Source organism: Pinus tabuliformis, chromosome 3_1, assembly GCF_031772625.1.
Source record: "Pinus tabuliformis cultivar Carrire ecotype Pingquan chromosome 3_1, CPIR1, whole genome shotgun sequence".
Taxonomy (NCBI): Eukaryota; Viridiplantae; Streptophyta; class Pinopsida; order Pinales; family Pinaceae; genus Pinus; species Pinus tabuliformis.
Genome location: NC_142301.1, coordinates 784,512,644 through 784,528,849, shown reverse-complemented (window position 1 = coordinate 784,528,849; position 16,206 = coordinate 784,512,644). Strand labels below are relative to the sequence as shown.

Here is a 16,206-nt window from a genome sequence, read left to right as displayed (position 1 = left end):
TCTGGCTGCAAGTATTTCTTAACTTTCATTGATGATTTCTCCAGACGCACTTGGGTATACTTCTTAAAACTCAAGAGCGAAGTATTTAACACTTTTTTGGCCTTCAAAGCCTTTGTTGAAAAACAATCTGGACATCAAATTCTTAAGCTAAGAACTGATAATGGTGGAGAATATGTTAAAAACACATTCATCAACTTTTGCACCGAAAATGGAATTCAAATGCAACATACTGTTCCATACACTCCACAACAAAATGGTGTAGCTGAAAGGAAAAATCGCACCTTAAAGGAAATGGCTAATTGTATGCTGCAATCTAAAGGACTCAGTCTTAGTTTTTGGGCCGAAGCAATTAATTGTGCAAATTATATAATCAATCGCACTCCTACTAAGGTTCTAGAGAATATCACTCCAGAAGAAGCTTGGAGTTCCATTAAACCAGATGTAAGTCACTTTCGTGTTTTTGGAAGTGAAGCATGGGCCCATATTCCAGATGAAAAGCATAAAGCTTTAGAACCTAAGAGTGAGAAATGTACTTTTGTTGGATATTCTGAAGATGTAAAAGGTTATAGACTTATTCCATTTAAGTCCAAAAATGTTATCATTAGAAGAGATGTAAAATTTGATGAAAATAAATCGGCCTGCGAGCCTAGTCCGGCGGATGTGCCACCTCTTCCTATCTCTTCTACTTTTGAAAACATTTCTTCTTCAGATGATGAAAGTGAGGATGACAATCCTCCCCCACCTTCTCAGGATCCTCAACTTCCAAGATGGGTCCGTGCTACTCGGGATGCAGCAGGTGATCTTGCCGGTGATCCTACAGATCAGCGACGTACACGTTCTCAGTTTGAAAGAGCCTCTTCTTTACTGGCTCAAGCTCCAGTAAATCATGATCCTGACACTTTTGCAGAAGCTTCAGGCCATCCACATTGGGAAGCAGCTATGAATGAAGAATATCATTCATTGTTGACAAATGATACATGGGATCTTGTTCCTCTACCAAAGGGACGCAAACTTGTTAGATGTAAATGGGTTTACAGAACCAAGTATGGACCAGATGGGAAAGTTGATAAACATAAAGCTCGTCTTGTTGCTAAGGGCTTTTCACAGGTTGAAGGCATTGACTACACTGAAACCTTCTCCCCTGTTGCCAAAATGAACTCTATCCGCCTTGTTCTTTCCCTTGCTGCCTCTTTAAAATGGGAAGTCCATCAGATGGATGTTAAATCTGCCTTCTTGCATGGGGACTTGCATGAAGAAATCTATATGGAACAACCCATTGGCTTCATCCAAACAGACTCCAGCCTTGTATGTCGACTTAAGAAATCCCTTTATGGTCTCAAGCAAGCTCCTCGGGCTTGGTATGCCAAAATGGATAGCTTTCTTTTAGAATCTGGCTTTTCTAGGTGTTATTCTGACAATACTGTCTACACCAAGAAAGTGGGCAACTCTCTTATCATCCTTGTTCTTTATGTTGATGATCTTATTCTTACTGGTAGTGATCCCAACCTTATAAACCATGTGAAGTCCAGCCTTAAAAAGAAATTTGAAATGACAGACTTAGGACACTTACACTATTTTCTCGGTCTTCAAGTCTTGCAATCCAAGGAGGGTATTTCCTTTCCCAGTCCAAGTATGCTTGTGATATTCTTCGTCATTTTCACATGGAAGACTGTAAGCCAGCCCCTTCTCCCTTTCAGTCTGGAGTCAAACTTTCAGTCTCTTGTACTTCTCCTGAAGTTGATGCTACCTTATACCGTCAACTTGTAGGAAAACTCTTGTATTTAACCCATACTCGTCCTGACCTTTCCTTTGTTGTTGGCCTTGTTGCTCGTTTTATGCAAAACCCCCGTGAAAGTCATTGGAAAGCAGCTAAAAGAATACTTCGTTATGTTCGAGGTACAGTACAGTTTGGGATTCATTACAGTGCCAAAGCAGCTCCTCTATTAGTTGGTTTCACTGATTCTGATTGGGCTGGTGACCCTGATGATCGGAAGTCTACTGCCGGTTATGTCTTCACTCTTGGTTCAGGACCTATTACATGGGCTTGTAAGAAACAGGCTGCCATTTCTCTTTCGTCAGCAGAAGCAGAGTATCGTGGTGCCGTGGAAGCTAGTAAGGAAGCCTTGTGGCTTCGTCAGATCCTATCAGAGTTTGGCTTTGAGCAGCAGCATCCAACCACACTTTGGTGTGATAATCAAAGTGCCATTCAGCTATGCAAAGATCCAGTCCAGCATCAGCGCAGCAAACACATTGAACTACACATGCACTTCATCAGAAAGCTCATTCATGACCATGTTCTTGAAGTGCAATATTGTCCAACAGATGATCAGGTTGCAGACATCTTCACAAAGGCTCTCACAGAGGCGAAGTTCACTAAACTTCGATATATGCTTGGAGTTCAGGAAGTTGTCACTAAGGGGGGATAGGCTCTAGTGCCTCCTTCCTTCTCCTATTGTGTCATATTTGTAAATCCTTCAATCCTATCCCAAGTTGTTCTTAAGGGGGGATGTTAGGATATTCCGACACATAGGATATAGTTAAGTTCAACTTGGTCTAGTGTAGAGTTAGGTATAGAGTTAGGTAAAGTGTGTTTCTTTACCGTTGTACATTTTGTAACTTACAATCCGACGGTCACGATATGTAGTGATCTGACGGTTCACACTCTCCTCGGTATTACCGACACTTGATCCGTGGCTTGACACCCGATTGGTCCATGAGTTCTATTTAAAGCGCATGGAGGGTCATTGTTAGGGTAATCCGTGCATGAGAGAAGCTTATGTAAATTTTCATTCTTTGATTAATAAATTGCCTGTAGTAGCCACGTTGGCGCAGGCCGTGGACTGTTTCCCTCTTTGAGGGTTTTAACCACGTCAAAAATACTGGTGTATTGATCTGTGATCTGGTCGCTACCATAGTCATAGACATGAGGCCTACGCCTCCTCAACAAATTTTGTCAGGCAACGACCCCAACAATAATCGGTCTTTACACAGTAATTCACAGGTCGACCCTAGTGGCAGATCGACAATGGATCTCCAACATCGGCGGATCCAAGTCACAAAATGCAGCCACAGGCTCTAACAACACACTAGTCGGTGCATATCCCAGCTCTGTGTGGCTTCTTGGTACCACCAACATCAACATTATTTCTCCAGAGTTCAGTTCGATGCTACTTCAAAGCACAACAAAACCCACATGACAAGCTCAACAACATTTGCACACAATGTTCAACACATATGCAACATCAAAGCTCTAATCTTCATGGCCCCACAACGTTGCTCAAACCTTCAACGACTCCTCAGGAACACGACTCAGGAACTCAAATCAACGCACAACAGGTCACATTGCTCAGATACCATATTAGAAACACTGAAGACTCATGGAATGAGCTTGTTCATTACATTACAAACATAGAAATTTATACGCAGAGACAGCTATATATGCTACAACAATCTGTTGACTAACATTTATGGTTCAACAACAATGGCCGACTACCGCCGCTTGCTGCCGACTGACATTGATGACCCGCCGACTTCTATAACCTACATTTTGAAACATTTGCTGTATTACCTAGATTAATCTAGCAACTACATTAATGCTGGTGGTTGGAATTAATGTTTTCCAACAATTTCTGCTCCTCGGATGACTATATATATGTTACTCTTCCTATAAAAGCTTATGCATGGTCATCACCCTTTATTGCCTCTGAAAACATTGCCCACATTGATCGTGAGACTATTTGGCCCTGATGACCCCTACATGGTCCTCATGTGGCCCAACGACTGGTAACTTCTGCGGTATGGTAGTTTTCCCCACCAACAAATCTTGGTGATGCAGGTTTGCAGATATTCAGCAATGGAAAAATGTTGTATACAAACTTGATCCTGCTCGTCTCAATCGCATGATCCTGAAATACCCAATTAGAACTCAGATTTGATAAGGGTTTGATGGCCTTGGATGACCAGATCTTGTACAATAGTCTTAGAACCAATCCATAATCATTTCCATGAACCAAATAAGATAATTAATTGACCAGCGAGGGTGGTATTTGGTACCACCGAAGTTGGGTAAATGTCGGTTAGGGTGCAGAGAAATCTCACCAAAGTTACAGCATGAAAAAATTGATGTATCAACTATAACCATCAAGCTGGCAAGATGCACAACTCTGATACCACTGTAATATCCCAAACACCAAAATATCTTACAGATCTGATACACTCTAGATGTTCTAAAAACAATTGCAATAAAAACACTGAACATAAAACAAATCTGAAAATGTAGCCTTTATTTATATTAATAACTAAAGAAATAGTACATGCCATACAATAAATTTCAAACCCCTGCAATGGCACGTATGGTTGCTTATCAAAGAGAAGACAAATGCAATGAAACACAATTGTAAACCATGGATGGATCCACCAAACAAAATAACACCCACAGGGTTTTCGTCCTTGGGATCAAACTGGAACTGGCCACGCCAAGTTCTCAAGAAAAACATAGCAAGATAGATAAATTGAATGATCCAAATGCTTAACTTCTATCCCCTTTTATAGGTTTGATGGACTCTCTTAAGACCTTATTTTATTATTTTCCCTTGAAAACCGAAGGCAAATACCATGGGCTGGCACCATGAGAAAATACCACGGTAAATACCATGGATAGATTCCGTCCATTTTGACCAGATCAAAAAAGGGAATATTACACATTTTTTCCAATCTCAAAGAGCATAATCATCTCTGACTCTCTTCTCTAAAGAGCTAATAAGCTATGATACCACTTGATAGCAGGAAAATCAATGTTTCCAATCACAACTCATCCAATGGTCTATATTTAGATCTCCATACGATCTCAACATAACCCATAACTAAATTAAATACAAAATTCACAAAAACTTTAACTGCAAATCTCTCATCAACAGTTTGACCAATGATTCTTGGTCTCCAGCATTTAATACATGCAGTAAATTTAATTTCACTAAATCTTCAATAAGATTTATTTGCCCAATTCACACACATAGGCACTTAATTCTACCAATTCCAAATTGTAAGAATTCTTCAATAATCGTGCACATAGACACTTCATACACATAAAATATGAAACTTCATTTCATTAACAAAACTTGTACATACAAAAATACTCAAAACATTTGTTTCTCTCTATGAGGATCTGATTTCACTTTCATTTGGCCATTAGCCTTGCTTGTAGGCTTACAATGATTAAATACAAAATTAGAGGAAAAGTAGATTTTCCTACTTCATAAATCACTCATTGATTGATTCCATAAAGCTCTCATGATTTATTCCCTAAAGATTTCATGATTTATTCCCTAAATCTCTCATGATTTTCAAGGTAAATTAGTTTTTCCCTTATGGACAAAATCTCATCTATCCATAACTTTTCTAAAACTATTACTCATCAATTATAAAACTCATAAAATATACCAATTTGGAAAACACAATTTATTTACATAAAAGAATATAAATTATTCTCAAAAATCAAGTCCCCATTTTGAAGTTTATTCACATGAAGACTTAATGGTTTCGAAGCTCTAATACTCCTGCATCACATGTTAATTTGATTATGTAGCTAGGATTTTGCACAGAAGGCATACAAGAATGTAAAAACAAAAACAATACAACTCTATCAATCAGGATTTGTTGCATAGCTCTGTATGAACATTGTTGGGAATAACAATGTAATAGTGGCGAGGTGGTGAAAGCATCGATTGGAAGGCAATGAAGGTATGTACGTCAATGAACATGCACCACATTGTGTACAGTGGAGCTATTCCCCACAATGTGTACAATGAAATTATCCCTAGCCTCAACTACACCAACCTCCACTTCACCATTGTTCAACATTATCACCTTGAAATACTAATAAAAAAATGCAATAGAGCATTTTAAAAATAAGTGTGACTTATTATAACTTTTTTTTGCCAAATTATTTATTTAGAAATGAATTTTCACATCTTACGAACAACCCTATAATATTGAATTTTGGTGAATTTTCACATCTTACATATAGTGAAATAATGTTGAGTTTGGGTGAACTTCACTAAAGCTATTAAGTCCCTTCAATACATTATGAATGTATAAAAAAAATTAATTTATAATTAAAAACAATATATAAAACACATTAATTTTTTTTAATATATTTACCAATGAATAATGAGATGAAAATATTATGAATTAAAATTAGCTTAGAGTCATTTTAATATCAGATCTATCAAGTGTCAATATAAATAAAATCTGCTTAGATTCATTTTAATCACATCAATGTAGTGTCAAGACTAGGTGCAAACCTTTCCTCAAATTTTACACTTAAAAAGTTCTGCATTTTGAGAGATTTGATCCCTCTCCACTTTGATAAATCAAAAATTAAAAATAAATCTAAGATTTATTTTAATTTAGCAAGATGGCATTTTTATAATCATAATGTTCTTTTATTCTCAATATTTTCCTTTCTAAGATTAAAGTTTGCTCCATTATTATTCACATAATAAAATAAAACACATACATAATACTTTAGCTCCATAAACATATAACTATCCACTCAATAACAATATAAATAATAATATACATAAACATAAAACTTACATATAACTATCCACTCAATAACAATATAAACAGGAATACACATCCCAAGCCCAAAAGGCAAGTTGAAACTGTCCCAGGAAATACACAGAAACTGGCAAGTCCCAACTGTCTAAACTAATAAGCGACCCAACGAAGAACTACGGTTAAAACCACAGGCCACTAAATATTGGCCAAAAACAAGACTCGGGATTGCCTATGTCCAGCAGCATCATGTCCCGAAGTCCACTTAAAAGCTCTGCGCACCCCTGTCTTGACCCAAAACATATCAATTCATAAACAAGTTCGTAATCGAAATTGACACGTAAATTTTTACGAGTGGGAAGTTCCTGAGAGTGCAAAATTCGTAGGAGAGACTTTTGCAATAAAAGAACTGAAAAGGAATACCAAACTGGTTTGATCTAAAACCGATGACCATGGAATGAACGCTTTTCATTAAACTGAACCATCATAAAGTGAATTTCCGAAATTTAACAAATAATATTTTTAATAATGATAAAAACATTTTTGCATTTTTTTCACTTATTCAAATATCTTGCCCTGATTCATATTTACAGGAAAGCTTTGTTACGATGGGCTAGTTTACTCAGTCTGACCACAATTAGAACAAATTCTAAACATCTTACACAGAGATTGCAGAAACTGGAGACGACCGCTTCTCTTTAGTTGCTTTTCATATTTTAATCCATCCTTCAACCTTTCGCTCAACTGCTCAAGTACAACGTCACTCCACTGAAGTTTGGGGCACTCCTGAGCGGAAAGAATCTTTAATGACATCAAATGTTCCACATCTGGCAGCTCTAGTATCTCGCTGCATCCATCAACATCCAGTTCTGTAAGATTTGTAATATTCCCCAGCCCGGGTATGCTCTGGAGCTTCTGGCATCCACAAACATCCAACTTCTTCAAAGAAGTCAAATACTCCACACCTGTCAGCACTCGTATCTCACGGCATCCACGAACATGTAATTCGGTGAGCTGTGTGAGCTGCCCCAACCCTGGTATGCTATGGAGCTTCTCGCAACCGCCAACATCCAACGTCTCCAGAGAAGTCAAATGTTCCAGGCCTGGAAGCTCTTGTATCTCATGGCATCCACGAACATGTAGTTCTTTGAGCCGTGTGAGCTGCCCCAACCCTGTTATGCTCTGGAGTTTCTCGCATCCCCCAACATCCAACTTCTTCAGATAGTCCAAATGTCCCACGCCCGGCAGCTCTCGTATCTCAGGGCAGTCAAAAACATATAGTTCTATCAACTGTGTGAGTTGCCCCAACCCTGGTATAATCTGGAGCTTCTGGCATTCCCCAACAGTCAACTTCTCCAAAGAAACCAATTGTTCCACACCTGGCAGCTCTCGTATCTCACGGCAGTCACGAACATCTAGTTCTTTCAGCTGTGTTAGTTGCCCCAACCCTGGTATAATCTGGAGCTTCTGGCATTCCCGAACAGTCAACTCCTCCAAAGAAACCAATTGTTCCACCCCTGGCAGCTCTCGTATCTCACGGCAGTCACGAACATGTAGTTCTTTCAGCTGCGTGAGCTGCCCCAACCCTGATATGCTTTGAAGTTTCTCGCATCCCCAAACATCCAACTTCTTCAGAGAAGTCAACTGTCCTACACATTGCAGCTCTCGTATCTCAGGGCAGTCAAAAACATCTAGTTCTTTCAACTGTGTGAGTTGCCCCAACCCTGGTATAATCTGGAGCTTCTGGCATTCCCCAACAGTCAACTTCTCCAAAGAAACCAATTGTTCCACACCTGGCAGCTCTCGTATCTCACGGCAGTCACGAACATGTAGTTCTTTCAGCTGCGTGAGCTGCCCCAACCCTGATATGCTTTGAAGTTTCTCGCATCCCCAAACATCCAACTTCTTCAGAGAAGTCCACTGTCCTACACATTGCAGCTCTCGTATCTCAGGGCAGTCAAAAACATCTAGTTCTTTCAACTGTGTGAGTTGCCCCAACCCTGGTATAATCTGGAGCTTCTGGGATTCCCCAACAGTCAACTTCTCCAAAGAAACCAATTGTTCCACACCTGGCAGCTCTCGTATCTCACGGCAGTCACGAACATCTAGTTCTTTCAGCTGTGTTAGTTGCCCCAACCCTGGTATAATCTGGAGCTTCTGGCATTCCCCAACAGTCAACTTCTCCAAAGAAACCAATTGTTCCACACCTGGCAGCTCTCGTATCTCACGGCAGTCACGAACATCTAGTTCTTTCAGCTGTGTTAGTTGCCCCAACCCTGGTATAATCTGGAGCTTCTGGCATTCCCGAAGAGTCAACTCCTCCAAAGAAACCAATTGTTCCACCCCTGGCAGCTCTCGTATCTCACGGCAGTCACGAACATCTAGTTCTTTCAGCTGTGTTAGTTGCCCCAACCCTGGTATAATCTGGAGCTTCTGCCATTTCCAAACAGTCAACTTCTCCAAAGAAACCAATTGTTCCACACCTGGCAGCTCTCGTATCTCACGGCAGTCACGAACATCTAGTTCTTTCAGCTGTGTTAGTTGCCCCAACCCTGGTATAATCTGTAGCTTCTGGCATTCCCGAACAGTCAACTTCTCCAAAGAAACCAATTGTTCCACACCTGGCAGCTCTCGTATCTCACGGGAGTCACGAACATCTAGTTCTTTCAGCTGTGTTAGTTGCCCCAACCCTGGTATAATCTGGAGCTTCTGGCATTCCCGAACAGTCAACTTCTCCAAAGAAACCAATTGTTCCACACCTGGCAGCTCTCGTATCTCATGGCAGTCACGAACATCTAGTTCTTTCAGCTGTGTTAGTTGCCCCAACCCTGGTATAATCTGGAGCTTCTGGCATTCCCGAACAGTCAACTCCTCCAAAGAAACCAATTGTTCCACCCCTGGCAGCTCTCGTATCTCATGGCAGTCACGAACATCTAGTTCTTTCAGCTGTGTTAGTTGCCCCAACCCTGGTATAATCTGGAGCTTCTGGCATTCCCGAACAGTCAACTCCTCCAAAGAAACCAATTGTTCCACCCCTGGCAGCTCTCGTATCTCATGGCAGTCACGAACATCTAGTTCTTTCAGCTGTGTTAGTTGCCCCAACCCTGGTATAATCTGGAGCTTCTGGCATTTCCAAACAGTCAACTTCTCCAAAGAAACCAATTGTTCCACACCTGGCAGCTCTCGTATCTCACGGCAGTCACGAACATCTAGTTCTTTCAGCTGTGTTAGTTGCCCCAACCCTGGTATAATCTGGAGCTTCTGGCATTCCCCAACAGTCAACTTCTCCAAAGAAACCAATTGTTCCACACCTGGCAGCTCTCGTATCTCACGGCAGTCACGAACATCTAGTTCTTTCAGCTGTGTTAGTTGCCCCAACCCTGGTATAATCTGGAGCTTCTGGCATTCCCCAACAGTCAACTTCTCCAAAGAAACCAATTGTTCCACCCCTGGCAGCTCTCGTATCTCACGGCAGTCACGAACATGTAGTTCTTTCAGCTGCGTGAGCTGCCCCAACCCTGATATGCTTTGAAGTTTCTTGCATCCCCAAACATCCAACTTCTTCAGAGAAGTCAACTGTCCTACACATTGCAGCTCTCGTATCTCAGGGCAGTCAAAAACATCTAGTTCTTTCAACTGTGTGAGTTGCCCCAACCCTGGTATAATCTGGAGCTTCTGCCATTTCCAAACAGTCAACTTCTCCAAAGAAACCAATTGTTCCACACCTGGCAGCTCTCGTATCTCACGGCAGTCACGAACATCTAGTTCTTTCAGCTGTGTTAGTTGCCCCAACCCTGGTATAATCTGGAGCTTCTGGCATTCCCAAACAGTCAACTCCTCCAGAGAAGTCAAATGTTCCACTGACAGCTTTAAAATCTCAGGGCAGCCGTGAACAAATAGTCTTTGAAGGCTGGGGCAAACACCCCGATCAAAAAATACCTCCCTTATTTCTGTGCCTGACAGGTGTAACCACTTGAGCCCTAGCATGCATCTGTTATTGGAGGAGTTCAAATTATTCGATGCACTCTCCCCTTCTAATAATAGGAGTGTTTCTCTAACTCCTTCAACCTCCTTTCTAAATGGATGTTCCCGCAACGGACAATTCCGTACTCCTAAACCTCTCAGATTATTCATCTTGAAAATTTCTTTTGGTAAGGATTCTAGTCCGCAATCCCCTATCTCCAGCTCTGTCAACTGAGTCAATAGTCCAATGGAATCCGGCAAGGATTTCAATTGCGGCGAAGAAGTGAGCAATAATCTCTTCAAGCTATTCAGGACACCAAGACCATCTGGCAGCACTTCCAACAAATCGCTACCTAATTCCAGCACTTCCAAATTGCAGAGGTCTCCAATATTGCTCGGCAATTCTTTTAACTTCGATCCAGTCAAATATAATTTTTGCAAGAACAATTGACGTGTGACTTGGGGAGGCACTTCTTTCACCTGGTTACAATATGAAAGATCTAAGCTTTCAAGCGTGGTAATATTTCCGAGTGCTTCGCTGGAGATGGTCAAATTAGAGCAACTTTTCAATGATAGATGTTTGAGTTGAGTTAAATCCCCAAATGAATTTGGAAGCATCTGCAAATTAGAAGCACCTTCCAAATCGATATACTGAAGGTTTCTTAGTTCCCCAAAAGAATCGGGCAGCGACATGAGTCTTGAAAAGTCTTTGAGAACTAAGCATTTCAAATACCGCAGATGACAAATTTTAGCGGGCAATCTTGCGACTGTGGGTGATTTGGAGTTCGGCCTTATGGCAATCCTTTCCAGATACTTCAGCTGGTCTATAGACTTTGGAATGTCTGAAAGTGGGGCCCAGACATTTAATTCTCGCAGTTGGAGAGGCATCGCCTGCAATAAGAGATCTATGATTGTGGTCTACAAAATGAAATCATAGGAAAGCAAAAAGCACACAAATATTTGCCTACCTGAGATTGATGTGACCACAGTATGTTCAATTCGCTACCCTCCACTTCTAAAACGCGTAGATTCTTCATGGGAACCCAGGAAGGCAGGGAAGAGTGGGGACATCCATACCAGCGTAGCCATATCAGATTGGGCGATTGCACCCTCCTCAATATGTCATCTAAATAACCTCCTTTGGCTGCAACAAGTCTCAAATTTTTAAGCCTCATTTCTAAGCTTCTGGACGTGGATAGGTGTCTCATTTCTAAGCTTTTGGAGAAGTGGAAGTATAAAGGGTATGTTTCGGCATTCCGGAAGATATCATGGTAATAACTATCCATTTTGATTCCATCAACTTCGGTTATGACCTGTTCATTGTTTAGAATAACAAAGCAAACAGATCTAATTTAATTGAAAGCAAAGCTTTAAACATCAAAATTTAATTGAACGGAAGACAAATAATCGAATGGTTGGTTGAAGTGCTTACAGTTGATGGTTGCTCCAACAAATCATCAATGATCTTGATCGCCGAATCCCAAAGCCGAAGGGGCTTCGATTCTTCCTCGGCAATCTTTCTTCCCATGTCCCTGATATGATCATGCATTTTTATTTCATTTTTTTCATTCAACTCCAACAAACACTTGTGTTGCAGATTTTGAACTCCCACCTCGCCCCATATTCTTTTTGCCTTATCTCCATCTTCTCCGAGAAAAAAACAAGCAATATCTAAGAATATTTCCTTCGACTTTTTACTGAGAGACTCATAGCTAATTTTTAATCTATCATATATCTCAGTAGATGATATATCAAGTTCATCCAATATCTCTTGCCAATAATTTTCATTTTCTCCAAAAACCAGCGCCCCAAATACTTTTAAGGATAATGGCAGTCCATCGCACGCCTTTACGAATCGATCTACCAGATCTGCAAAATCTGGTACTGGATCTGGCTGATGGAAGGCAAAATAGCAAAATAGCTCTTTGGAGTGCGGTGTATTCATCCCCTTTAGACTATAAATGGATGACTCAAGGACACCTGATGTTTTTAGGACGTGCTTGTCACGAGAAGTAACCAAAATCAAGCTATCTGGTTTCAGGATTTTCTTAATGGGCAAAAATGCTTCCAATTGATCCACATCATCTACATCATCTAATACTATGAGAACATGACAAGATGAGAGATACCTTTTCAGTATCCCTATGCCTTCATCACGGCTCTCTATTTTGATATCCTTATTTGGGATTAGGTCCCGCAGGAGCTTATTCTGCAAGTATGCTAGAGACATAGTACGTGCATTTTCTCTCACATCAAATACAAAAGAGGAACTATTATAATCTGACCTTCTGTGGTTAAAGAATTGTTTGGCTAGGGTGGTTTTCCCAAGTCCACCCGCACCCACAATGCCCACGACCTTGGCCTCCCCAAGCTCCCTTTCCTGCCACTGAGAGAGCACAGTCTTTTCAAGATCTTCTAATCTGATATCCAGCCCGGTTGGATATTTTGCCACATCCAACAATGTCGTTGGAACCTTCTTTGGAACCTTCTTCAGAACAGCCTCCACAACCTTTTCCAATAGCTCGCCTTCATCGTCTTCGGCCCTGAATGGAGTAAAATAAGCAAGTCAGAAACGGCTAGGTAAGTACATCAGGCAGCCTATATCATCAATCGACAAATGAATATTAACACGGATTGCAAGGGACAGTAGGAGCTTGGAGATGCATCTCACCCATATACGAAACCGCTCAGATCGGCCACATAGGAAAGTGCGCTTCTCCAATTCTGAATGGTATCAGCGCCGTAGCGTGGCTTCTGTTTACCAGTTTCGGGGTCATGTGTTGTTTTCTGTTCATGTTGCCGCAGGGCTTCAGCGAAGGCTCCGTCTTTGACCGTCCGGCGGACCATACAAGGATCGACCTTGTAGAACACCGGAATAATAAAAGCCCCCGAATTCTTCATGAGAAGAAGTTCATCCAAACACCATTTAGATTGCGAATACGTTGGAGATAAAATTGCAACGTGGACAGAGGCACCACGGATAGCGTTTTCTATCTGACAAGGAATATTGTGGCCCTCTTCCAATTCCTTCTTGTCCAAAAACACGCTCAATCCTTGATCACGAAGGCCTCTGTAAAGATGGCTGGCAAAGCCCTTTTTTACGTCAGGCCCGCGATGATTGATAAAGATTTGGTAATTGGGACAAGAAGTAGAGGAAGAAGTGGAGGCCGTGCAGGAAGAAGCAGCAGCAGAAGCATGGTCACAGTCGAGGGAGCCCATAGTTAGGTTTGCCATTGACACAGGATTATGGAAATTTTAGGATCTATCAACGAATTGATTTAGATGATTGGAACTAAGGCAGTGTGAAATTCTGAAGGGGAAACTGCAAAAAAAGATTTTGATGGTTGGAACAAAGGCAGTGTGAAATTCTGAAGGGGAAACTGCAAAAAAAACTTTCAGAAGATGCAGCGGACTCGTTGAGCAATAATATGATGGTGTATTAGCGGCTAAAAACGCGTATTAGCGGCTAAAAACGCGTCCTGGGGACGCGTCTGTTTAAAGGTGCACTTTACCACTGATGTGAAATTTCAGGGAAGCCACAACACCTTCTGTCACGCTCACTCACAGAAGGCATCTCCACTGGTTAGGTGAATGATATAATACGCAACTACCATTCCAAATGGGTCTCACCTACTACTAATTGACGGGTGAGAAGTATCCATCCAATACTATCCACGAAACTCACTTTCATAGTTGATATTCATTATCTTTTTCTTTTATGGCCGACCAATCAACTTAATAATCTCGTCAAGTACATTTGATTATTAAAAACTTTGATTTGAACATAAGGATTTCATAAATTTTAAAACCATTTATATATGATTAGGATTAAGATTTTAACAAAACAATATATCATAATTAAAGTTTCATTTTCGAATGAATATCTATTTATTAAACAATTATTGGTAGCAAAGTTTTTTATATTTATGTATGGATGTAATAATTAAATATAATCCAAAAATGGGTGATACCGGTAGAAATTGGGAATTTGGTTGAGAGTTAAAGTTATTTGATTTTTGGGTATTTTTATTGAAATTTTAAATTATTATATTAAATATATATAGTTTATAAAATTTTAAAATTGAATATTTGTTTTTAATTTTATTTGATTTTATAGAAAGTGTGTTTAAGGAAATAAAATCATTTATTTTTATAGGTTTGTTTTTCAAGAATGTCACTCAACAAGAATACAAGAATATAATAATGAATGGGTAAGATAACTTTTCATTAACAAGAGTAAAATAATGGATTGCTGAGATACTTTTTCATTTTCAAGGTGAATAATATTTTAGTGGTTGTATGCAATGAAGAGATGTAAAAATCTTAAATGCTACATATATTTTATATTGAAATACTTTGCTATTTTGGGCTGGTTATTATTTGTAATAAAATGGGTAGATGGTATAAAGTAATATTACTTTAAAGATACCTAGCCAAGATAACATCAAGAACTAGATTGGAGGAAGAATCATCGAATGAGAGCGCTCTGAGAGAGTTAGGGTTTGAAGGGCGAAACCTGCGACGGCGTACTCTGTACGGCGGATCAGGCTCAGGCTCTGATCATCATCTGCTGTAGCAGTGTGACAGAGCTGCAGGGGAACAGCGAACAACAATGGCTCAACCCCCGGGAGGGGGCGTCAAAGCCCTCCCCCTCACAGCACAGCAAGGGACCTGAAGTCACATTTGGATCGGTGGATCCGGACATTCTGAGCAAGGGGAAAAAACAACAGGAAGGCGACAATGACAAACCAGAAGCACAGGAAACCCAAACGACTGAACCGCCGGTCACTTCCTCCACCTGCCGACCGGTAGCCAAGGTTAGACCGCGCATAGAATTGCCTGGAGAAAAGATCGACAGTAGGATCGAGTTCATGACAGACCACGCAATCATTGGCAAATTCATAGGGTTCTGGCCAACCGAACGGGCTCTAAATGGATGGATTGCGGCAAAATGGAAGCCCAAGGGAGATGTCTCTCTCCAGCTAGGGCCGAAGGGCTTCTTCACTGCCATTTTTTACTGCCTAGAAGATAAATTCAGGATCCTCAGAGGGGGTCCGTATTTTTTTAACTCAGCAGGCCTCTACATCACAAACTGGAAACCCAGATTCAACCCTGACAAGGAGGATCTCACATGGGCTCCGGTCTGGATAAGGTTATACTCGCTCCCCGATGAATACTGGGAAGAGGAAAGCCTGAAGCGCATAGGTAATGGAGTGGGACAATATATCAGAGCATCGGAGGACACAAAAACCCGTAAGTATATATCCTACGCAAGGATCTGCGTCTTTATCCGTCTTAATGAAGCTCTTCCTGACTCAATAACCCTAGCCCATCGCGACGAGGAATGGACTCAGGCCCTAGACTATGAACATGTGCCGTTCAGATGTCGAAGATGCCATGCAATAGGGCATTTGTATCGGGACTGTCCTCTCATTGCAAAAGCTAGCCCGCTGGAATCCTCTGATCCCCCATCACATGATGGCTTCACCCAAGTCTCTTACAGAAAGCGTACGCAGAAAAAGCCCCCGAACGCCTCTAAACCTCAGCCTCCCAAATCCCACAACCCTGGTTCCAAGAACAGCTTTGAATCTCTCAGCGATCTCCCTGAAGATCAAGTCTTACCTGACAATAACATCCCTACCCACCCATCCTCCTCCTCCCACCCCCCCCCCTCCACTCCCCCTC

At 41.0% G+C, this 16,206-nt stretch overlaps 1 protein-coding gene across 1 annotated transcript; it reads right to left on the bottom strand.

Moving 5' to 3' along the window:
• Positions 1 to 7,176: 7,176 nt before the first annotated feature.
• Positions 7,177 to 13,942, bottom strand: LOC149189747 (uncharacterized). The gene is made up of 4 exons (XM_089410326.1): positions 13,193 to 13,942; positions 11,954 to 13,064; positions 11,490 to 11,834; positions 7,177 to 11,412 (listed from the first exon to the last, which is right to left on the bottom strand). Exons 1-4 carry the CDS (start codon positions 13,753 to 13,755, stop codon positions 7,177 to 7,179), a joined length of 6,255 nt encoding a protein of 2,084 aa, XP_089266452.1. The 5' UTR covers positions 13,756 to 13,942.
• Positions 13,943 to 16,206: the final 2,264 nt, after the last annotated feature.